General features: G+C 37.2%; 1 protein-coding gene across 5 annotated transcripts in view; it reads left to right on the top strand.

The window, feature by feature from the left end:
- The window catches only part of TLK1 (tousled like kinase 1), a 166,493-nt gene that overhangs the window by 56,784 nt on the left and 84,845 nt on the right, over window positions 1–24,864 (top strand). For 4 of the 5 annotated variants that reach the window (XM_031651351.1, XM_031651352.1, XM_031651354.1 and 1 more), the window contains exon 3: window positions 18,541–18,612. In XM_031651351.1, coding sequence (XP_031507211.1) covers window positions 18,541–18,612 — 72 coding nt within the window. Of the gene's footprint in view, window positions 1–18,540; window positions 18,613–19,646; window positions 19,716–24,864 lie in introns of all 5 variants that reach the window. The other variant, XM_031651356.1, reaches the window with a different exon arrangement.

The following is a 24,864-nucleotide window of genomic DNA, read 5'->3' as shown; positions in this document are numbered from 1 at the left end:
TTTTTCTCTTTCTGTGAGGAATGTCATTGGTATTTTGATAGGAATTGCGTTGAATCTGTAGATCACTTTTGGTAGTATGTCATTTTCAGAGTATTCTTCCAATTCATGAACATGGGGTGTCTTTGTATTTTTTTATGTCCTCTTTAATTTTTTTCTTCAGTGTTTTATAATTTTCCTCGTAGAAATCCTTTACCTCATTGGTTACTTTTATTTCTATTTTTGTTTGTTTGTTCATAGTTCTTATAAATGGAATTTTTTTTTCTTTTTTCTTTTGGAGACAAATCTCACTCTGTGACCCAGGCTGGAGTGCAGTAAGTACAATCTCGGCTCACTGCAACCTCTGCCTCCTAGGTTCAAGCAGTTCTCGTTCCTCAGCCTCCAGGTGCCCACCACCATGCCCAAGTAATTTTTGTAGTTTTAGTAGAGACGGCATTTCACCATGTTGGCCAGGCTGGTCTCCAACTCCTGGCCTCAAGTGATCCTCCCAAAGTGCTGGGATTACAGGCGTGAGCCACTGCTCCCAGCCAGGGATTCCTTTCTTGATTTCTTTTTCTGCTAGTTCATTGTTGGTGTATAGAAATGCTACTAATTTGTGTATGTTGATTTTGTATTCTGCAGCTTTACTGAATTTATCAGTTCTCACAGCTTTTTGGTGAAGCTTTTAAGGTTTTCTATATATGAATTCATGTCATCTGCTATACATAGAACTTTTAAATTGCTGGAATAGAATGTAGAAGGAGGAATATAAAGAAATGTAATTCAACAAAAGAGAAGGAGAAAGAGAAAAAAAGAAAATATTTCATTTTTATCTGCTGTTATATAAGATGGAAGCAATAAAGCCAGGTATGTATTAACACAATAAATGAGACTCCATCTATAAGCTATTAACAAGAAACATCCCTTAAAAAATGATGAACATTGGAAATACCTGGAAAGAAAATATCTCAGATAATCACGAAGAAAAATAAAGTACAATTAAATATAAATTTGAGGCCAGCTGCAGTGGCTCATGCCTGTAATCCCACCACTTTGGGAGGCCGAGGCAGGCGGATCACTTGAGGCCAGGAGTTCAAGACTAGCCTGGCCAAAATGGAGAAACCCCATTCTCAAAAAATTAGCCGGACATGGTGGGATACACCGGCAATCCCACGTACTTGGAAAGCTGAGGCAGGAGAATTGCTTGAACCCAGGAGGCGGCAGAGATTACAGTGAGCCAAGATTGCCCAAGATTGCGCCACTGCACTCTAGCCTGGGTGGCAGAGTATGACTTCTGTTTCAAATATATATATATATATATATATGTATATATATAAAATACACAAGCACACACATGTATATACATATATATAAATATAAATTTGAGATCAATTTTTTTTCTTAACTCAGAACCTTCCCCAAACTTCCCATTGCATTTCAAATAAAATTCAGTGTCTTCACTGTGCTCTGCACAGATCAGAAGGCCTTCGTCTAAATCAAGAGGCCTTTTGATCTAGCCTTAGGCTAACAACTGCCCCACCACGGCACCCACACTGGCTTATTTGCCACTTGCCTCAAACACACTTCTCGCTGACTTCATTCAAATTTCCCCTCTTCAAAGAGGCCTTATCTCACCCTTCTATGTGAGATAATACTTTTGTCACTGCCCCTTAGTTTTTCCACTTCTTTTCTGTAATACTACAACTTACTGATTGTGTAAGTAATACTAAAATTTATATGTTTGTTTATATTCTCTTTCCCTTCTCGTAATGGAAACTCCATGAGCACTTGGACTTGAGTCTGTTTTTTTCACTGCTGTATCCCTAGCATCTACAACAGAACCAAGGCCCTCAATGAATATTTTTGAATGCATGAATGAATAGCAAATAAAGCATTTTTCAAAGGCAAAAACCTTGAATGGTATAATGATAGATGTTTTTTAAGGACTAAGTCTCCACAAAGAAGATAAGGCAGTTAAAATTTTTATGTATCAAACCGTTCTAGAAATAACATAGTGAATTTATTAAAACACAGTTAGAATGAGGAATTTTAAATAATTATTTTAGATTTTGACTGTTGTTTTACCCTAAGCCTGTTTCACCTGTTTATTTACTTGCCAGACCCTGGTAGCATATGAATTTGTGACTCTCAGATGGAAAGAAGGGTAAATGTTAAAAACTGTAATGATGTAAACTTATTGTGTAGTTGTCATGTTGGGAGAAGTTAAGGATATATTTTCTTATTTTACATAATGAGGAGTCATTACACACAGTTTGAACTTAAAGAAAAAAATATATTACTCTAAGGTAAGGCAACCATTTGAAGAATTAAAAATAAAAAATATAACTAAATGTATCAGAAAGAAGGAGAAACTGTGATGCTAGATAAATTCTTCATTTTCCATGGCAGGGTCAATTGAGGATTTACTGGATTCTGGTACATACAGTAGATTACTCTGCACCTGTTTGAAAGAAAGGAAGTAAAGAAAAAAAGGAACGAAGACACTATCTATGTTTTGATTTGGAAATGTCTCCAAGATATATTAAGAGAAAAATATGCAATGCAGTCTGTATAATGTTATCTTTGAGTAAGAAGGGAGGAACCAAAGAATATATATTTAATTTGCTTGTATAGAAATAGAGACTCTAGGAAGACAGTAAGAAAGAAACCACAGTAGCCTGTTTACATTGCCTATTCAAAAATTAATTAAAAACATTTTTTAAACAAGTCATTCCTCTCAGTGGTGGGACTGATGTGGGAAGGAGAAATTATCTTTCTGTAATGATTGAAATTCTTCTTATGTGCCTGTGTTGCTTTTATATTTCTTAAAACAATGTCTCATGGGTGTTTTTAAAAAAAAATCTATTCTTTTGAAGACTTCAAGTCTGTGTATGTGTGCTCGCAGTCATACTGTTTGTATGAATGATTATATACTGTATTTTGTTGAGCTTTTTTCCTTCTGATTTCCCTCCACTAATGTGAACTTTTAGAATCACTTTTATTGAGATATAATTAACATACCATAAAAATGACTCATTTAACATATTTAATGCTTTTTAATGTATTCACTTTTTTATGCAACCATCACCACTGTCAAACTAAAACATTTTTATTACCCCAAAACTGAAACACACAAACAGCAGCAACTTTCCTTCTTCCCTATCCTACACTGCATCACGTGGCAACCACCAGTCTACTTTCTGTATCTCTGGATTTGCCTTTTCTGGACATTTTATATAAATGGAGTGATACAATATGAGATATTTTGTGCCTGGGATTTTTTTTTTTTTTTTTGAGACAGAGTTTCACTCTTGTTGCCTAGGCTGGAGTGCAATGGTGCTATCTTGACTCACTGCAGCCTCCATCTGCTGGGTTCAAGCAATTCTCCTGCCCCAGCCTCCTGAGTAGCTGGGATTACAGGTGCATACCACCGAGCCTGGCTAATTTTTGTATTTTTAGTAGAGACAAGGTCTCACCGTGTTGGTCAGTCTAGTCTCAAACTCCTGACCTCGTGATCCACCTACCTTAGCCTCCCAAAGTGCTGGGATTACAGGTGTGAGGCACTGCGCCTGGCCTTTGCCTGGCTTTTAAAACCTAGCATAATGTTCTCGTGGTTCACAGATGTTATACTATGTATTGTACTCATTCCATTATATGACAGAATGTTCCATTATATGGATGTGCCACATTTTGTTTGTTCTTTTGTGAGTTGTTGGACATTTGAGTGGTTGTTTCCATTTTTTGATGTAAATGTTATGAACTGTTATGAATACTCTTAGAAACTTCTGTGTAGACATATTTTTTAGGTTCTCTTAGGTGTATAGATAGAAGTGAAATTGCTGATCCTATATTAACTCTATGTTTAATGTTTTGAGGAACTGTCAAACTCCTTTTCAAAATAGCCACACCGTTTTATATTCCTACCAGCAATCCAGCAATGCATAAGAGTTCCACTTTTTCCACATCCCTGTCAACACTTATTATTGTCTTTTTAAATTATAGCCTGTATTGGTCTGCTTGTGTTGCCATAACAGAATGCCAGAGACTGGGCAGTTTATAAAGAAAGAGGTTTATTTAGCTCTTGGCTCCGCAGGCTGAGAGGTTCAAGGGCATGGCCTTGGCTTCTGGTGAGGGGTTTTATACTGCCTCATATTACAGAAGGCCAAAGGGGAAGTGGATATGTGTGAAGAGGGACTGGAGAGGGGGAACCTTACTTTGTAACAACGTGCTCTTGCTGGAACTAAATCCAGTCTTGCCAGAGTAAGAACTCACTCATTACTGCAAGAGTCGTACCAGGCCGTTCATGAGGGAGATATAATGCAAGCACCTTTCACTAGACCTTACTTCCCACACTGCCACACTTTGGACCAAATTTCAAAAAAATTTCTTATGCCTGTACCATACTGTTTTGATTATTATTACTTTGTAGTATATTTTGAAATCAGGTACTGTGATGCCTCCAGCTTTGTTCTTACTCAGTTTTGCTTTGGCTCTTTGGGTTCTTTTGAGGTTACACATAAATTTAGGGTTGTTTTTTCTATTGCTGTGAAAAATGCCATTGGAATTTTATTAGGATTACACTGAATCTCTAGATCACTTTGGATGGCATAGACATTTAAACAGTATTAATTCTTTCAGTTCATGAAAACAGGATATCTTTCTGTTTGTATTGTCTTCAATTTCTTTCAACAGCTTTATAGTTTTTATTTTATAGATCTTTCACCTCCTTGGTTTTTTTTTTTTTTTTTTTTTTTTAAGACAGGGTCTTGCTCTGTCACCCAGGCTGGAGTGCAGTGGTGCCATGTTGGTTCACTGCAACCTCTGCCTCCTGAGTTCAAGGATTTCTCTCGCTTCAGCCTCCTGAGTAGCTGGGACTACAGACGCCTGCCACCACGCCTGGCTAATTTTTGTATTTTTTGGTAGAGATGGAGTTTCACTCTGTTGGCCAGGCTGGTCTCGAACTCCTGGCCTCAAATGAGCCACCTGCCTTGACCTCCCAAAGTGCTGGGATTACAGGCATGAGCTACCGCATCTGGGCTGATTAAATTTATTCTGAATTTTTTGTTAGGTTTTTATATGGTATTATAAATGGAAGTGTAAGTTTATTTTATTTTTTATAGACATGGGGTCTCGCTCTGTTGATCAGGCTGGTCTTGAACTCCTGGCCCGAAGCAGTCCTCCCAGGTTGGCCTCCCAAAATGCTAGTATTACAGGCATGAGCCACCATGTCCTTCCACAACTGAATTTTGTATATTGATTTTGTATCTTGCAACTTTACTGAATTAGTTTAGCTAACTCTAATAGTTTCTTGTTGGAATCTTCAGGGTTATCCATATACACAATTATGTTATCTGCAAAAAGAGATAATTTTATTTATTTTCTGACTTGGATGGCTTGTATTCTTTTTTTTTCTTTAGCCTGATTGCTCTGGGTAGGATTTCCAGTACTATATTGAATAGAAGTGGTGAGAATGGGCTTACTTACTTGTCTTGTCCAGATCTTAGAGGAAAAGCTATCAGCTTTTCATCCTTGAGTATGAAATTAGCTGTGGGCTTATCATTTATTGCCTTTATTATGTTGGGTGCAGTTCTTCTATACCTAGTTTATTGAGAGTTTAATCACAAAAGGATGTTGAAAGGTTTTTTTTTTTAATCATGAAAGGATGTTGAATTTTGTCAGATGCATTTTCTGTATCTACTGAGATGATGATACGATTTTTATTCTTCATTCTGTTAATGTGGTGTGTCATATTTATTGACTATGTATGTTGAACCACCCTTGCATCTCAAGAATAAGTTTCATTTGATCTTGGTGTATGATGATCCTGTTAATGTGGTGTTGAATTTGGTTTGCTAGTGTTTTGTTGAGGATATTTATATCTTCTAGAATCATTTTTGGTAGCTTGTGTCTTTCTAGGAATTTGTCCATATCATCTTGGTTATATGATTTGTTGGCATGAAACTTTTCATTATATTCTCTTGTAATTCTTATTTCTGTAAGTCAGTAATAACACGAGCTCTTTCATTTCTGATTGTAGTAATTTGAGTCTTCCATCTTTTGGTCTTGGTAGGACTTGCTAAAGATTTGTCAATTTTGTTTTCAAGGATCCAACTTTTGGTTTCATTGATTTTTTTTTTCTGTTGTTTTTCTTTTCTCTGTTTCATTTGTTTCTGCTGTGATATATATTTTTCCTTGCTTTGGTTTTAGTTTGCTTTTCTTTTTTCTAGTGTTTTTTGGGTAGACGGTTGGGTTATTGATTCGCGATCTCTTTTTGAATGTAGACATTTACAGTTACAATTTTCCCTCTAAGCACTACTTTAACTAAATCTCATATGTTTTGATATGCAGTGGTTTTGTTTTCATTCATCTCAAAGTTTTTTTTTAGTTTCTCTTGAGATTTATCCTTTGGCCTATTGGTTATTTAGGAGTGTGTTGTTTAATTTCTACATATTTGTCATTTGTAGCAAATCTTTATGACAGTCATACATAAACCTGTATCTGCTACGCTCTTCACCCCCTTTAGAAAATTTAGTTTGAGGCCAGGCGTGGTGGCTCATGCCTGTAATCTCAGCACTTTGGGAGGCTGAGGTGGGTGGATCACCTGAGGTCAGGAGTACAAGACCAGCCTGACCAACATGGTGAAACCCTGTCTACTAAAAATACAAAATTAGCCAAGCGTGGTGGTGCATGCCTGTAATCGCAGTTACTCTGGAGGCTGAGGCAGGAAAATCGCTTGAACCTGGAAGTTGGAGGTTGTAATGAGCCTCTGCTTGAACCCGGGAGTCGGAGGTTGCAGTGAGCCGAGATCGTGCCATTGCACTCCAGCCTGGGCAACAAGAGCAAAACTCTGTCTCGAAAAAAAAGAAAAAAAGAAAATTTAGTTTGAGGGTATTGCTTGCCCTTACAGTGTCAATCTTTTAAGCATTCTTGAATAGATGCTGGCATGTTTTGAGTTTGTGTGTTTGAAAATGTCTTTCTTTTGCTTTCTCATAGTATCTCAGTAGTTTATAGATACCATTTTTGGTGTCTTCTAGTTTTTAATTTTTCTTCAGCTCAGGGAAGTTTTCTTTTTAATATTTGATTTTTTTTCTTAATTTGTTTCTTCCCTTCTGAAAACCAGTTATTTTCATAGTAGATCCTATAGATATGTCCTTTGTATCTATTGTTTTAACTCATGATTTTAATTTCTTCGTATTTTGATGTTATGGGATGATTCTAGTTCATTTTCTAGTTTACTAATTTCATTTCTAGCAGTGTTTCTGCCCCTACTCTTTACTGAATTTAAATTTTTGCAATTGTGTTTCACTGTCAACTCTCTTATTTCTAATTATATTTACTTTAAAATTCAAATAATATACTTATTAAAGATCTATTTCTGCTTGACCTTAATTTCTCCTCCAGTTGAGCCACCTATTCTGTGTTTGACTGGGGCTCTCCCTTGCAAGCTAGTTAGGCTCCTTAAATTACCTGTAAGGTTTTCTTGCCACAGCATCCATTCTGGTTAGGCTGGTGGTCTTCTCGGTAGTGGTAGATTGATTGGTGGTGAGGTTTACAGGTGTTCCTTTCTCTTACTCCTGGTGTTGGCTACAATCAGGTGGCATCTAGAGCAGCATGGGACAGGTGGATAAGGGGAGTCTTCTCGTTATGCAGAAGTGATCAACTTAAGTCTCTGTCAGATCTACCTTTATGTAGCCCTATGGACATTCTTCACCATAGATTTGACCAGAAAAGCAGGCCTGATCTTACTTACCTACTCTAAATTATTGATTCTCCTAGACTTGTTAACAGTGGTATTAAGAAGGTGTTGCTTAGAATTTTTTTTTAATGGTTTCACGTAGTTTTTAAGTTGAAGTTTGAATTACCTGACATTTTTCTGATTCCTGCCTTACCACTGTAGCCCAATTTCATGCCCCACCTTCCATCTTTTCTTCACATTGTACTTTGCTCATAACAACCTATTTGTGGTTCCCTAAATGGATATGGTTTTTCACATCTTTCCTTTGAACATACCCGTATGCCCTTTCTTTTCATCAGATGCATCACTATTTGAATGTCAAGGTCAGATCAGGTATCACTTTAAGGATGTTTCTCTGATTACCTCTTTCCATCTGATTGCCCAAATCCAAATCTGGTGGACCTCCTGTGTCCCTCTTCAACACCTATGTGTACCTAGACAAAATTTTTCACATCATATTTTAATTATTTGTTTCTTACTTGACTATTAAGCTCTTGAGGACAAAGGACTGTGTGGCATATTTTAGTGATCTCAGCACTTAGCTCTGTGTCTTCTGTGTAGTTATGTGCTCAATTTTGGGGGAATGAAATACTTCTACTATAAGAAATCAAAACAGTGTATCCTGATTCAGAAAATCTGGAGAGTCAGGCAGTAGGAGGCTAATTTTGAGACTGGCATATATTTTTAAGAGTACTGGGGGAAATTTTTGAATTGCATTTAAGAGTTTACATGGAGTCATGTGGTTCATCTGGACTTGCTTTAATGTTATCTTCTTAGCACTGCCCAGTATCAGCAAGCTCTTTGGAACTGAAAATAAGGCCAGTATCTGTTTATTTTACTAATTTTCCTAACTTCTAACCTGTTAACATCACATGAAAAATAATATACCCATCTAGTTGCTTTATTTCCTCAGCATATATTTTAAAGTACTCGTGTGTAAGGTTCCATTTAGGGTCCTTGGTTTGTAGACAGAGGACAAAATCCTTGCCTTCAGATGCTTTTAGTCTGTTCCAGTAGTAACCACAGAAGAGCAAGCATAGTTTGGGAACTTCCAGGTGGACATATTCATCATTTTGTCCATGGGGGTAGGAGGGTGGTCTTAACAGTTTGCAGGTTAAACCCACATTTCAAAAAACATGTTAAAATAGGAAGCATTCTAATTAAATCTATTGGCATAGCAAATGGATATTTTGGGGTATTAGTTAACTAAAGAGATATTTGGGGATATGGCAGCCACAAGCTAAAATCTGAACACTTTGATTAATATTTAGAATTAGTTGACAACTACAGAGAACCATTAGTGGTGGTGCTGATAAGAATGTGGACGGTAACCAAAACTTCTGTTTTACAGTTTTGCCTATAGCTGGTCATAGTCAGAATATGTAGTGTGAAAGTGAATGTCATTGATGGACCAGTCTTCTTTAAGATGTTTGAGTTCGTTTTCTACTTTTGTCCACCCCAGATTTTTTGCCAGAATAATTTGGATTTTTTTTTCTTTGGCAGAAAAAAACCCCAGCTCTCTAGCTACGTTAAGCAAAGAAGGGAGGTTATTGATCGAGTATCAGGCAATTCACAGAATGGTTTGGAGGCCTGGAAAACCACAGTTGTACAGGAACCAGGGCAACCTTGGGTGACTAAGCAGCAGGAACTGCCCATCCTTTTCATTGTGGGATCTCCAGTGGATTAAAAAAAAAAAAGACACCCCCACCCCCATCCCATGCTTATTATATCATTCCTTTGAGATTCAAACTTCTGGAGAAGAGAGTTGATCGATTTTCCCCTTTGTTTCTTGATTATAAGTATGGGTAAAGATTATGTATGGGAGAAGGGGACCCTCCTTAGAATTTCTATAGTTGCTGGGCAGGTTGATTTCCAGTCCTACCAAAAATACAAGGACAGGATGGTTGTCAAAAAAGAAACTGTGTTGCTGTCATGAAATTGGAATGGAGGTTGAATACCTAAAATGGGAAATGTTTACTGTGTTCTGAATCATAAGACTTGATTTTCAAACCCCAAATTTAAGACAGTTAATGCTTTTTAGGGATACAAGGAATTTTGTTTGTTTGTTTGTTTTTGTTTGTTTGTTTGTTTTGTTTGTTTTTTGTTTTGTCTTTTTGAGACAGAGTCTCGCTCTGTCACCCAGGCTGGAGTGCAGTGGCTGGATCTCAGCTCACTGCAAGCTCCGCCTCCCGGGTTTACGCCATTCTCCTGCCTCAGCCTCCCAAGTAGCTGGGACTACAGGCACCCACCACCTCACCTGGCTAGTTTTTTGTACTTTTTAGTAGAGACGGGGTTTCACCGTGTTAGCCAGGATGGTCTCGATCTCCTGACCTAGTGATCCGCCCGTCTCGGCCTCCCAAAGTGTTGGGATTACAGGCTTGAGCCACCGCGCCCGGCCACAAGGAATGTTTATACTAGATTATGTCTGGTTAGATGGGGGCATCTATTGATGAAATATAATATTCCTTCTTAACGCATTTAGCTCCTCTCAAGCATTGAACTCAAGCACTGGTTTTTGTGATTTTCGTATGGTCTGTGGCAGAGGTTGGCAAACTTTTTCTGTAAAGTGCCAGGTAGCTAAATATCTATAGGTCATGTGATCTCTATCAAAACTACTCAACTCAGCTCTGCCATATTAGTACTAAAGCAGACATATACCATATGTAATCAAGTGAGTATGGCTTTGTTCCAGTAAAACTTTATATAAAAACCAGGCAGAGGGCCATAGTTTGCTGACCCCCTATCTTATAGCAACTCTGTCCAATAGAAGTTTCTGATATAATGGCCATCTTTTACATCTGTGTGGCCTAATATGTAGCCACTGGCCACATGTGGCTACTGAGGACTTAAAATATGGCTGGTGCAACTGAGGAAATTAATTTTCAATTTAATTTTAATAGTTTCTTAGTAAAAAACTATTGTGTTTGCTAGTTTAAATATTGTTCTTTTTACCAAACTTTTGGCAACATTACCAATAAAAGCCTTATAAAAGAACTTACAGTGGAGCTAGGAAAGATATTTTTTATTGATAGAGAATGAATTCTGGCGTAAAAAGCGTTAAGAATAAATGAGTGCTTATCTGTGGGGAAATATTACCAGCTTTAGTCTCCCAAGAATTAATACTGAGATTTAACCTTTTTAAATACATGATTTAAAAAAATGAATACCTAGGACAATCCCAAGGGTTTGATGACTTTGTAGCAAAGAAACCATTCAAATAAATAGCATAGGCGATAAGTAGTTCTCTTCCTCAGTATATTTAGGATAATCACAAATCATAAGTATACTCAGTGAATGTTCACAAACTGAACACAGTGATGTAAGATTATCCCCATAACATGATTATGACCTAGAGAAAAATCACAAGGAATCTACAAATAATTAAAACTAATAAGTAAATTAGTTAAGGTCATTGATTATAAATCATATATTAAAATCAGTTCTATTTCTGCATATCAACAACAAATAAGTAGAAAGGAGAAAATGAAGTTTTAGAGAGATACCATATACAACAATATTAAAAATTGCTAATATAAATATGTTATTAAATATTTACAATAAAAATATAAATTGAAATAAATCTGACAAAAGATACTCAAGATATCTTCACTGAAAACTAAAACAGTGAAGTCAAAGAAGACCTTATTAAATGAGATGCAATATTCAAAAATTGGAAGACTCAGTGTTATAAAGCTGTTAGTTCTTACTAAATCGATTTATAGCTTCACTGCAATACCAATTAAAATCCCAGCAGGATTTTGGGGAGGGTGGAAATTAACAAGCTGATTCCAAAATTATATAAAAATGTAAAGACCAAGAATGGTCCAGGCAGCCTTAAAGGACAATAACAGAGCTGGGGGAATTATGCTACTATATATCAAGAATATTTCTTGATATTATTGGTAAAACTAAACCAGGCATGGTGGCTTGTGCCTGTACTCCCAGCTACTTAAGAGGCTGAACGGGAGGATCATGTGAGCCCAGGAGTTCGAGGGTACAGTGAACTATGATCATGCCACTGCACTGCACTCCAGCCTGAGTGACAGAGGAAGACCTGGTGTCTTAAAAAATAAAGAGAAAGTCATTAAGTCAGTATGATATTGACATGAATAGAAAAATAGACCAATGAAAGAGAATAAAGTCCAGCAGTAGACCCATCTGTAAATAGTAACTTGATCTATGACAAAGGTGATATGCAGTGCAGTGGGAAACAGTTGATTGTTACAACAGATGTGCTGTATCCATTGGATATCTATAAGGGAAAATAAATAGCTCTTCACTTTGAACTCTTACCATGATACAAAAGTCAATTTCAGGTAAATTATAGATTTAAATGGGAAAGGTAAAACAATAAAACTTTAATAAAATGAATAGACTATCTTCATGACTTTGGATTGGCAGAGATTTCGTAAATAGGTTCCAAAAGGCAGTAGCCAAGAAGAAAAACATTTGATAAATGTAACTACGTTGAAATGACACGGTAAAGTGTGAAAAGGCAAACCATAGATTCGTGTCCCACATATGGAAAGAATTCCTGCAAATCAAGAAGGAAAAGACACAGCATTCATGTTCATAATTTCAAAAGCCAGGCCAGATGTGGTGTCTTACTCCTGTAATCCCAACACTTTGGGAGGCCAGGAGTTTGAGATCAGCCTGGCCAACACGGCGAAACCATGTCTCTACCAAAAGTACAGAAAGTAGCTGGGCATGGTGGCGCATGTCTGTAATCCCAGCTACTCAGAAGGCTGAGGCAGAATCACTTGAGCCTGGGAAGTGGAGTTTGCAGGGAGCCAAGATCATCATAGGATCAAGGAGACTTTTGTGTCTGTCCTGTGTTTGAGCTGTTTCCTGTATTCCATGTCTTCTCTTTCTTGGTTTATTTATTTGTTTTTCATGGAGCAGATTCCCTGGTTGCTTCTTGAGGAAAGATATATGGGTAGTGAAATTTTTGAGACCTTGCATGTTTTCCTCCTCCCCCTTTGTTTTTAGTGTATCTGACGGGTAGGATTCTAGGTTGGAAATCATTTTCTCCGAATTTTGAAGGCATCGTTCCATTGTCTTCTAGCTTCCAATGTTACTGTTGCACACTCCAATACCATTCTGATTCCTGATTCTTTGTAAATACTCTATTTGTTCTTCCCTGGAAGCTTTTATTTAGGAGCTTGTGTTTGTCTCTAGAGTTTAAAATTATTTATTCTGATGTATCTTGGTTTGGTTTTCTTTAAGCCATTGTGCTTGGTTTTTTAAAAATGTGTCTTTCTAATCCAGAAACATGCTTTCCAGTTCTGGAAGAATTTTTTGAGTGATGTTGGAATTTGTTCATATCTATGCATTAAGCCCTTAAACACTTATTGGAAACTTTGTGTAACTAGGCAGGGTTTACTGACTGATGGATTGGTTTTGTTTTTTGGGGTGTTTTTGATACAGGGTCTCACTCCCCCAGGCTGGAGTGCAGTGGCACTATCACAGCTCACTGCAGCCTCTACCTCCTGGGCTCAAGTGATCATCCTACCTTCGCCTCCTGAGTAGCTGGGACTACTGGTACCTGCTACCACATCTGGCTAATTTTTTTTTTCCTCTGTAGAGACAGGGTTTCCCATGTTGCCCAGGCTGGTCTCAAACTCCTGGGCTCGAGCCATCCATCTACCTCAGCACCGCAAAGTGCTGGGATTATAGGTGTGAGCCACCATACCCAGCCATAGATGGATTTTGCTGTAGGATGATCTAGTTAGGTCATTTCTCTGAAGGACTTATGAGGGATTTATAAAATCTCTCAGAGAGAGATTTTATCATTTCATACCTGTGGAGTAAAAGCTTGGCTGCTAACTTTTTAGAATTGAGAACAAGAAAGGGGCCTAAGGGTCTCTTTAGTGTAGACTTTCTACTTAACCTTCTCTGTTTTCTCAGCTGTGCCTTATGCATCTTAGTACGGAGTTCTTCTAGCTCACTATTTCCAGATAGTAAAGTTGGCCTCCAGCATTTATGATGACAAGTCAGCAGTTACTTTTATCCCTTTTGGTTCTCATGTGTCCTTTCTCCAGCTGCTTTCAAGAACTGTTTTCTTTATCTTTGGTTTTCAGCAGTTGACTGTGATGTGCCTAGGTGTGGTTTTCTTTGTACTTATCCTGCTTGGGAGATTGAGTGAGCTCTTCAATCTATAAATTAATATCTTTGCCAAATTTTGGGATTTTTCTGGCTGTCATTTCTTCAAATTTTTTTATCTGCTGCTTTTTCTCATTTTATGATTCCAGTTACATGTGTATTAGACTGCTTCATGGTGTCCAACAGACAGTATTTTTCAGTATTTTTTTCTCTGTTCTTTAGTTTGAGTAATTTCTCTTGACCTATCTTCAGTACTGTCTTTTTCCATTCTTCTGTTAAGTCCATTCAGTAAGTTTTCTGTTTTAGAGAGTGAAATTTTCAGTTGTAGAATTTACATTCAGCTCTTTTTACAGTTTTTATTTTTCTGCTGAAATTTCCAATCTTGTCATTTGAACTACTTACATTAGCTGCTTTATGGTATTTATTTGCTGGTTCCAAATCTGTGTTACTTCATGGTGAGTATCTATTGATTGTCTTTCCTCTTGAGTATGGGTAACTTTTTCTTGTTTCTTCATATGGTTACAAATTTTTATTATATCCTGCACACTGTGAATGACACAGTGACTTTGGAGACTGTTTTTTATTTTTCTTTGTGTTAGGAGGCAGTTAACTTGGCTAGACTGAAATTTAAACTATGTTTCCCTGCAGAGGGCAGCACTGACATCCCTGTTAGTAGTTTTATCTAGGCTGCTTATCGTCTGCTCGTTTTTTCATAGATCACTGACCAGCCAGAGAAGTAGGCAGAGTTAATATGCAGAATTTGGGACTCTCCCTTTGTGGATCTTTCTTTTCCAGCATATCCCTCCTTACTTTGCAGCCTCTTTGGAAGCTCGAAACTTGTTTTTCAAGCCAGTAAGACTACAGATTTTGATCTTGGTTTCAACTGCTGTCTGTGCAGCTTTGATCTCTGGGACCTTCCCCTCAGCAAAAGCTGTAAAAACAGGAAACCTACCTAGATCTATTCCCTTCTTCTTCCTCTTCCTCTTCTTCCTTTTTTTTTTTTTTAAAGACAGAGTCTTGCTGTGTTGCCCAGGCTGGAATATGGTGGTGCGATCTCTACTCACTGCAACCTCTGTCTCCCAGGTTCAAGCAGTTCTGCCTCAGACTCCCTAGTAGCGGGGATTACAGGCATACATCACGACACCCGGCTATTTTTTGTATTTTTAGTAGAGACGAGTTTCACCATGTTGGCCCGGCTGGTTTTGAACTCATGACCTCAAGAAGTCTGCCCATCTCGGCATCCCAAAGTGCTGGGATTACAGGCGTGAGGCACTGCACCCGGCCTCTGTTCCCTTCTTCTAAGTATTGTCTTGTACTTAGATTCTGCCTACTTTTGGTTTGGGTGGTTGTTTTTTTAAATCTTTTTTTTTTCCAGAATTTGTAGTTATCTGTAGAAAATAAGGTATTCTGTTTTTACTGGTGGTGGAATGTTATTCATCTACCTACCTACTTGTATTTTTGTTGTTTGTTTTAAAAGATAAAAATATTTCCTGAATTTTTATTGATATTTCCAGTTCAAACTCAGGATTATAAGGTTTTTTTCATATGCATCTTTATACTATGAATTATGATTCTCGAAGATATAAAGCAGAGGATAGAATTGGATATCCCTCAATTATTTTACCTTATTCTGTATTTCACACACATAGTGGTCTCAAAATAACATTAGCACAATGAACAAAGTGGGTACTGAAAACAGTTATTTTGTATATGCTTTCCATCCCCTAGTTTTAAGAATACTGTATGCATTTAGTCATTAACTATTATATCCTCTCACTTGTCATTATCATTTAATCTTGATCAACAATAAGTCATATTATTGCTTGCCTTCAGTTCTTAGACTGATAAACTATTCATTTTGGTTGTCTTAAGCTTGTCCTATAGTAGATTCTTTAGGAAAGGCTCATGGGAGCAGGATTCCCTAATTGCTTGCAGTTTTGGTAACCGTTTATCTATGCTTTCCATGTGCTTAAAATAGATTTTACTAAATATAAAACACTTTGCTTTTGTTTTCTTTCCTTGAATAGCTTATGTCACTCCATTTTCTTCTCGCATAAAGTGTTTGCCTTTGATGTTCGCTTTCTGGGTTGTTATTCTTAGGTGTGCATGGTGCTCTGTCAGTAATTTCAGTTTTTTTAATTGAACATTTAAAGAACAACAACTGACAACAAGAGCCTGACAACTGAAAATGTCAGAGACATTTATTTTCTTTTTATTTTGAGATGGAGTTTTGTTCTTGTTGCCCAGGCTGGAGTGCAATGGTGTGATCTTGGCTCACTGCAGCCTCTGCCTCCCAGATTCAAGTGATTCTCCTGCCTCAGCTTCCCAGGTAGCTGGGAATTACAGGTGTGCACCATCATGCCTGGCTAATTTTGTATATTTAGTAGAGACAGGGTTTCACCATGTTGGTCAGGCCGGTCTCGAACTCCTGACCTCAGGTGATCCACCCACTTCGGCCTCCCAAAGTGCTGGGATTCCAGGCATGAGCCACCGTGCCCAGCCGTCAGAAACATTTTCTTGAATTACAGTTTTTACTGTTTTCTGACTTTAGTAGTTTTTAGGGTCTTCTGTTATCTGTATATTGATCTTTGTTGCTTCATCAGCTGTTGCTTACTCTCAAATCCTTTTTATCTCTTCATTTCTTTTGATTTCAAAAATGTTGCTGTTTTTCGCCTTCTAGTTATCTTTTAAAGCATTATCTACTGTATATATTTGCTCTTGGGTTCATTCAGATTTACTTTTTATTTCTGAAACTTTTTCTTTTATTTTTAATGCTTTCTTGAGTTCTGTTACCTTATTTCCGGTTTTTTGAAATCCGATTTATATAGTTGCTTCATGTCTTGAGTCATTTTTGTAATATCTTTTAGCTCATTTTAAAATAGTAGGTTACAGTTTTTACCGATTTTGTGGATGTGTGTTTCTGATATGCTTTTATTATCTGGATGTTATTCTGTATCTTACTTTCTTTTTTCTTATACCTTTATGACCTACATAATTTTCTTTTGCCTACTTAAGTGTAGCAGGTGTGGTTCAGGATGGCTTTTCTTACAGGGCTTTCTCTACTGCTGTTTTTAGGCATGCTTCAAAACTGTGGCATTTGCTTTCTGAGTTTGCTAGGTGACCTTCCCTCCCTGCTTTATCTGAATATTCTCTTTCCATTATTGTAATTGTACCTATCTAGTACTCAATTTTCATTCCACACCCAGTAATTTATACTCATTGTACCACCCTGTTATGTAAAGATCAGTTTCAAGGATTCGTAGAGGCCAGACTGCTCTCACTTCTTAGACGTAACCGTGGACTCCTCCCTCTTAAGTCACTAATTGAAAGTGCAAAACCCTTCAGTACTTAAGTTAACCTAGCTTCTGTACCTACTTGTTGGCTGTTTTAGGTGTCTTTTGTTTTCGGTTATCAGACATCTGTTTCTTTCTGTTTCCTCCCATATTGATAATGATACCATACATTATCTATGGTTGTTGTTGACTTGTTTAAATCTGCTGTTTTGAGGGGGATTCATGGAGATTCTTGTCATCTAGTTTTGTTGTAAATATTGCCCATGGGTTTTTGGTTTACTATTTAGTTTTATACATTATTTTGGTGGGTATTTACAGATGCTCAAACACTTTGCCACTGCCCTTATTGTCCTAGAATCTTTCTAATGTGTTACTTCTTAATTGTTGCGGTTTCAAATTTGATAATCTTGCCATAATTAGATTATAACTTATTCCCAGTACTACTTGAATTGTAATCAGTTCAAGTGCTATCCTTTGTTGACAGCAGCTTTTACAGTATCCAGCATAGTACTGGGCATGTATGCAGTGGCTCAGAGTTGTCACTTTGGAAATTAATCTAATTTCAATTATATAATTATAGTCCAACTTGCAACCTGTTAATAGTAGGATTAGCAGCCACTCCTGTTACAAGTGGAGGTGAAACATGAGGATATCAATTGGCTTGCCTGTATGTAATGTTAATTCTTGCCTCATCTTTGACATATATGTCATAATCTGTCAGCCTCCTTGTCTAAGCATTTCTGGAAGACTTTGATCTGATGTACTGATGGTACAAAAAAGTCGCAGAAGCATAGAAGCATCATAGAAGCATATTGGAAACAAAGCAGACATCATGCTACAGAATGTTAGCTCTTTTTTCTTGGTTACAGTTCAAAAATACTGTCAAGGAAATGGAGAAGTTCTTGAGCAAAGCAATTAATTAAAATGGTCAAGATGGTCAAAGATTTTTTTGAAGAGATCGAGTTAAAACAAATTAAAAAAAAAAACACACAGTTTGTTAATACGGAGAAAGGCAAAGAGGTGTGTTTCAAACGTGATGGAATTTGATAATTGTCAAGGGACCTGAAGAGCCCAAATAATACTTTCAGCCAAAGGTAGCATTAGTTTTTAATACATTGGGTAATAATTTTAGGGATCTTGTCCTTCTAACAATGGCTCAATTCCTTTGCTTTTGAACTGGGATTTAAAAAACCAGCTAATAGAAGTCAGTTCCTAAAACACAGCGGAAGTTTATTGACTTGATAAAACTTTTCAGAGTATTTATAGTGTTAAGAATTTAGTATTTATTTTTACCTCATTTGGCTTCCTTGTTTAAAGGAATTATACTTTATTTATGAAGATAGATTATGTACTTTGTAATATGTTTGTTTAAAATTACTCCCAGTGCTTTAAAAAATTACTCCTAATTTTTACTTTTTAAAAAATCTTTAACAGGCCTCAACAAATAACGAAAGCTCTAATCACAGTTTTGGAAGCTTGGGATCTTTAAGTGACAAAGAATCAGAGGTAAGTAATTTCAGTTTAAATATGGTGCTATTAAAGTAAAAGCTGGAATCACCGTTTTAATTAGTTTTTTGTTTCTTCATCAGTTCTTTTGCTAAAGGTTAATGCTTTTAAAGTTTCTTATAGGAATGTTTTGTTCTGCCTTACGAAGCACAACATTCAGATTGAAGATTGCATTTGGTGTTAGAAAGAAAATACAGTTTCTTTGGTTATGTAGCTGAACTTGTAAATGAATGATGAATATATATTCTTACTGAAGACAGTTATTAGCCATTCATAATTCTGTGAGAGGAAGGTGGTTCTTAAGTATGTTGGGTTTCCCAGTTTTCTATTATTTCTCTTTATTCTTCCCTTTTAGTTTGATCCTTAGTAAGAGTTTATGTACTTTCTGAGATACAGATACACATTTTTTCCCTCTTTTTAGAATTTCTTATGGAATCATGCTGCCGGTTTTCACTTTTTGTATTTTAAAAAATCTGAAGAATTCCCTCCCCTCTTAATCCCTCCCCCTTTTACCCATTTACTGATCCCACCAAGAAAATATCTGGGATTTTACAAGCAGGCATTTGAATCCATGGTATAATTTACTCTGAGCATGATATACTTGACATATTTTAAAAATGAGTGACAGGAAGTTCTGTGGGTTTTAGCATTCATTTGTTGATGTTACAGCTTGACTCTTGTGGATATATCCTTTTCTCTCCTTGGATGATACGGTTCTGTCACGTGTGTGTGTGTGTATTTTCCCTGTCAATCTTATTTCTACTTGATCCATTTTTGTCTTTTTTCTACTTGGTTAGTATAGACCTATCACCTTGATAATACCAGTAGTTCATTAGCACTCAGAGACTCTTAGGCATTTTGTTTCACTGTTCAGAAGAAAGGGAACTTCAAAGGTGGCATCTTTTTAGCTCTGTGTTATTGAAAGCATCTAGAAATCTCTAGGTAGACAGTTGCGTGCAGTTCTGTGCAGGCACCCTGACACTCCAAAGGAGTATGGCATAGGGCTCTCACTCATCAGGCTTTCCCTTCCACAGAAACAACTGGCAGGCAGCTGAAAGGACTGTGCAAGTGACGGGACTTTATCTGCAGTAGGTTCCCTTGAGGTAAGCGTTAGTAGCCCCTGTAGCATCAGATTATCAGTTTAGCTTTTAAAAAATTAACATACTTATACTAAGTCTTTGAAAATTGTAGGTGTAGCTCTAGTCAGAGTTTTTTTTAAAAACTATATCAAGAATGTTCTCACTTTATATTTCCTGGACTTTGGAACATTTCTTGATATTTTCCCAGAATTGGAAATATTTAGTAATTTCACCTGCCTCCTCTTTCATAGGCATTTGTGTTATGAAGAGCAATAAAATAATTTTAGATACTTCTCTTTTCTGTTCACTAAATATGATATTTTTGATAGATATTTTTTAAAAAGCAAAACATGGCGGAAGTTTGATCACTTATCACAGTTATATGTTCTTTATAGGTACCCATATTCCAAATATAAGTTACAGATTTAGTATTTGGATTTTTTCAGAGGAATTAGTTCATAAGAGAATTCAACTTCCCTTTAAAGAGTCCAAGGATCACTTTTGGCTATATTTTTAGTTAAAACATGTTTTTGTTTCTTAAAAGACCATACTGGCATTTGCAATGAAACACAATTTGGTTAATCATTAGATATACTTAGCTTTATCTGTATTGAAGTTTTGACATTTGGGGCAGCAATAGAAAATCTTGAAAAATCTTTTGGGCCATGTACGGGGGCTCACACTTGTAATCCCAGCATGTTGGGAGGCTGAGGCAGGATTGCTCGAGACCAGGAGTTCGAGACCAGCCTGGGCAACATGGCAAAGCCCCGTTTCTACAAAAAACACAAAAAATTAGTCGGGTATGGTGCCATGTGCCTGTAGTCCCAGCCACTCCAGAGGCTGAGATGGGACGATAACCTGAGCCTAGGAAGTCGAAGCTGCAATGAGCCATGATTGTGCTACTGCACTCCAGCCTGGGCGACAGAGTGAAACCCTGTCTTAAGAAAAAAAAAGAAAGAAAAATGTTTTGGCTTTTGCTGTTCTGTATTCTCTGTCTTGGATTTTTACAAATTAATGGTTAAGTCTAGTGGCACAGAAATGACTACAGATTATACATTGTCCTTAAGATTCAAAGAAATAATTACTATTACCATTATTATTATTATTATTATTATTATTATTATTTTAGTGTATCTTTCCATTTAAGAAGTTGCTTATCTGGAAAATGATTCCCAGGTTTTATCTGTATAGTTGATACCTTAATAAATTCCTTTGGGATGAAATTTTATACATATCAAAATACAGATATTTATAGATCATTAAGTAAACATGAGAAGAAACAGTTGCAATTGCAGGATAGAAGTACTTCGGTTTTTCCTAGTACTCCTAGTAGTAAAGTTTATGAAGTATTTCATTGTCTTCTGATGTCACTATTTTGGTAATCCATTCTCTGATTTACTACATTTTTTAAAATAGTAGTTTTTGGTTTTGGGAGCAAATAGTACTGGAAGGTTTATTACTTTTTTTTTTTTTTTTTTTTTTTGAGACAGAGTCTCGCTCTGTCGCCCAGGCTGGAGTGTAGTGGCGTGATCTCGGCTTACTGCAACCTCTGTCTCCCAGGTTCAAGCGATTCTCCTGCCTCAGCCTCCTGAGTAGCTGGGATTACAGGCGTAAGCCACCGTACCCAGCCAGTTTATTACTTTTTTTTTTTTTTAAACTGCTGTCTCCTACCACCCTTACCCCACCCTGGATTCCTGAAATTTGTATCCATATTTTAATATAATTAATATGCATACCCTATTGTAGTTCACCAATTTGACTTTTTCTGTTGAATCCCTCTTAGGATTTGTGATGGTTTTAACTCACTACAATCCCTTTTCTGTACTTTGTTTCCTCCTTTCAGACATCCTCTCTTTCAGACATCCAGAATCCTCTTGTTTTCTTCTACCCTTACTATTAAAACTGGAAAGCATCCAATTGTCATTGTTAGGTTGATTAATCTACTTCAAGTGAAATTTTTATTTCAGTTTGTATGCAGTTTATTTTATATATGAATCTGACTTTTGTTTGTAAATGTGAAATTAAATAGAATGAAAAAGTTTTTCCTCTTGTAAATGAAAGAAGATGGTAGGTAGGAAGGTATTGTTTTGATTTTGTTTTATTTTACATCACTCCTGGTCCATTCAGCACTCTCCAGAAAACTCAGGGTATTTTCAGTTAACATTTATTGCATATCTATTAACTTATAGTCTCTGCCTAATCACAGAGAGTATAAAGATGAATAGGATACAATCCCTGCCTTCAAATGAAATCAGTGTTTAGTAGAACAAACATTTAGACAGTCTGCTTCATGAACAATGTAGGCTGTGCTGTAACAGATACAAGCACAAGATACTATGGAAGCAAAGTGCAAGAAACACCAATTTCATTTGCCTGTAGGGGAAAGGAAGGAAAGAAGTCTTCCTTCAAAGAAGAGATGATAATTGAGTTTTTAAGAGAGGCCGTGAATTCATCCCATAAGACAGCGAGGTATGAAAAGAAGGTATACAGAGGGACTAGGATCTGTGTTTGCTTTTACATGGGAGTATGACAGATAGTTTAGTTTAAGAGAGGACAGTGATTCTAGCCGCTACTGCTCTTTAGATCTCCCGAAAAGCTTTAAAAAAATAACCAGCTGCTTCGGTGATTCCCCTGGTTTTCAGACTTCTGATAGAGGGAGTATATGCAGAAATGGGGAAAGGTAGGCAGGGGTCAGGTTTTGAAGACCCTTGTATTTCATAGTAAGGAATTTGGACTTCAGGTAGAGAGCCATTGAAACAGGGGAAACAAAAGACAAAGTAGAGGTAAAAGGCAGATAGCAATGTAGAGGATTGGATTGGAGGGACATGAAACCCAAGTTAGGAAGATCACTTTGTTAAGGAATACTGCCTTCTTTATAAAACTTTAAAACCTTCAAGGTTTAATATTAGGAGGAAAAACTTGAGATAAAAGGACTTCTAACTAGTATTTTCAAGTTTGCTGTTTGGGCTCTGCTTTCTTCGGATTCTCTAACTTTGGGTACTGAGACTATCACCACCTAAGGCTGTGGTTCTCAAACTATTCTGTGCGAATGAATCACTTAATGTTTATGACAGTAGGTCTGGGGTAGAATTTTGCATTTCTAACAAGCTTCTAGATTTCATTAGATTTTTTGTTTTTGTTTTTTCTTTTTGAGCTGGAGTCTCGCCTGTTCCCTGGGTTGGAGTGCTGGAGTCTCGCCTGTTCCCTGGGTTGGAGTGCAGTAGCATGATCTCAGCTTACCACAACCTCCGCCTCCCAGGTTCAAGCAATTCTCCTGCCTCAGCCTCCTAAGTAGCTGAGACTACAGGCATGCGCCGCCGTGCCCTGCTAATTTTTATATTTTTAGTAGAGATGGGGTTTGTGTTGGCCAGGCTGGTCTTGAACTCCTGACCTCATGATCTGCCTGCCTTGGCCTCCCAGAGTGCTGGGATTACAGGTATGAGCCCTTGAGCCCAGACTTCATTAGGCTTTCAAAAAGTAGAATCAGTAGGGTTTGATGACTTGGAATTAGCATAAAGAAGGAAAGGGAGGAGCCTAAGATGATTTAAAGGGATCTAGCTAGAGTGCCTTTGAGATAGGCATCACAGAAGGAAGATAACAAGTGTAGATGCTATATTAGAAGCTATCTGGAACTCAGGAAGGAGATCAGGCTAGACAAGAAGACCTAGGGGTCTTTGGCATAGATGTTAATTAAAAAGGCTTGGTTGTAGATAAGCAGATCTTAGAGTGTGGTTTGAGGATTCCTAGGGGTCCCCTGCAATTCTTCCAAGGAGTCAACAAAGTCAAGTGTTTTTTATAAAAGTGCTAGCACATTATTTGACTTTTTAACTTTCATTATCTCATGAATTCACAATGAAAATTTCCAGAAACTGTTTAACGTGTGATATCACTCTGATTTATTCATTTTTATTCTTTTACACTAGTATATTCTAGTGTTATAATGTTTTTGTTTAAAATCCTAAAATGGTTAAAGATCGATAGTTATACACATGTAAATAAAACCTCTTTGGGGTCCTTAACAATTTTTTAAAAGTTATAGAGGGGTCCTGAGACCCGAAAGTAATAGTAAGTAGAATTAAATGTCATAGAAGTCAGTTAAGATAGTGATTGTAAAAAGTGACTAAGAATTTTACACTTAGACTTAATTTTAGTAGATTAATGGGAACAAAATACCAGATTGTAGTTGAGGAGAAACTGGAAAATGAGGAAATAGCGACAGCAAATATTGACTGCTTTTGGCAGAACCTTGACTGTGAAGGAAAGGAGACAATATCTAGAGTCAAACAGGCTTGACAAATCATGTGCTAAGGAAAGAGTCATAGCAGAGCTGTATTGGAGACAAAGTGCTGAAGAGAGAGGAACAGAGAAACAAAACCAAACATCTTTTCCTGGAGGAGGAACGAATGGGTGAAATCCAGACCCTGGGTGGGCAGGGTTATTCATAGACAGGACTAGGAACATCTTTCCCCTGAATTGGGGTAGATGAACTTGCATATCTGATAACCCTTTCTCTTACTTAACAGTGAAAATAGGTTATCTGCTGAAAGGAAAGAAGCATGAGTGGGTTGTGGATTTGAGGACTGAAAAATTTTATGGGAGGACCAGAGAAGAGAGTGTACCAGGGCCACTCATCCTTTATTTAAATGTTTTAGAATACCTGAAGGAGTTAGAAATATGGTCATGTACCTAACCTGCTGGCTAAGAGCCCACATTCTTTTATGAGGATAAGAGCCCATGTTTCTTGAGTACCAGTGTTTTGAAAGTTTTTTTTTTTTCTCTTGAGACAGAGTCTTGCTCTGTCGCCCAGACTGGAGTACAGTGGCTCGATCTTGGCTCACTGCAAGCTCCGCCTCCCGGGTTCACACCATTCTCCTGCGTCAGCCTCCTGACTAGCTGGGACTACAGGTGCCCACCACCATGCCTGGCTAATTTTTTGTATTTTTTTAATAGAGACAGGCTTTCATTGTGTTAGCCAGGGTGGTCTCGATCTCCTGACCTCATGATCCGCCCGCCTCGGCCTCCCAAAGTGCTGGGATTACAGGTGTGATCCACTGCGCCCTGCTCAGTGTTTTCTAAGTTTTGAAACATGCCATGATCCACCTATTTGCACTTCTCCTTGTAGCACTTTCACTATCCAAACACAATGATCTTGTGTCTTCATTTTCTGCTGCTC

This window comes from Papio anubis, chromosome 10 (assembly GCF_008728515.1).
Source record: "Papio anubis isolate 15944 chromosome 10, Panubis1.0, whole genome shotgun sequence".
Lineage (NCBI taxonomy): Eukaryota > Metazoa > Chordata > Mammalia > Primates > Cercopithecidae > Papio > Papio anubis.
The sequence above is the reverse complement of the archived record's forward strand: the minus strand, read 5'-3'. Positions and strand labels throughout refer to the sequence as shown.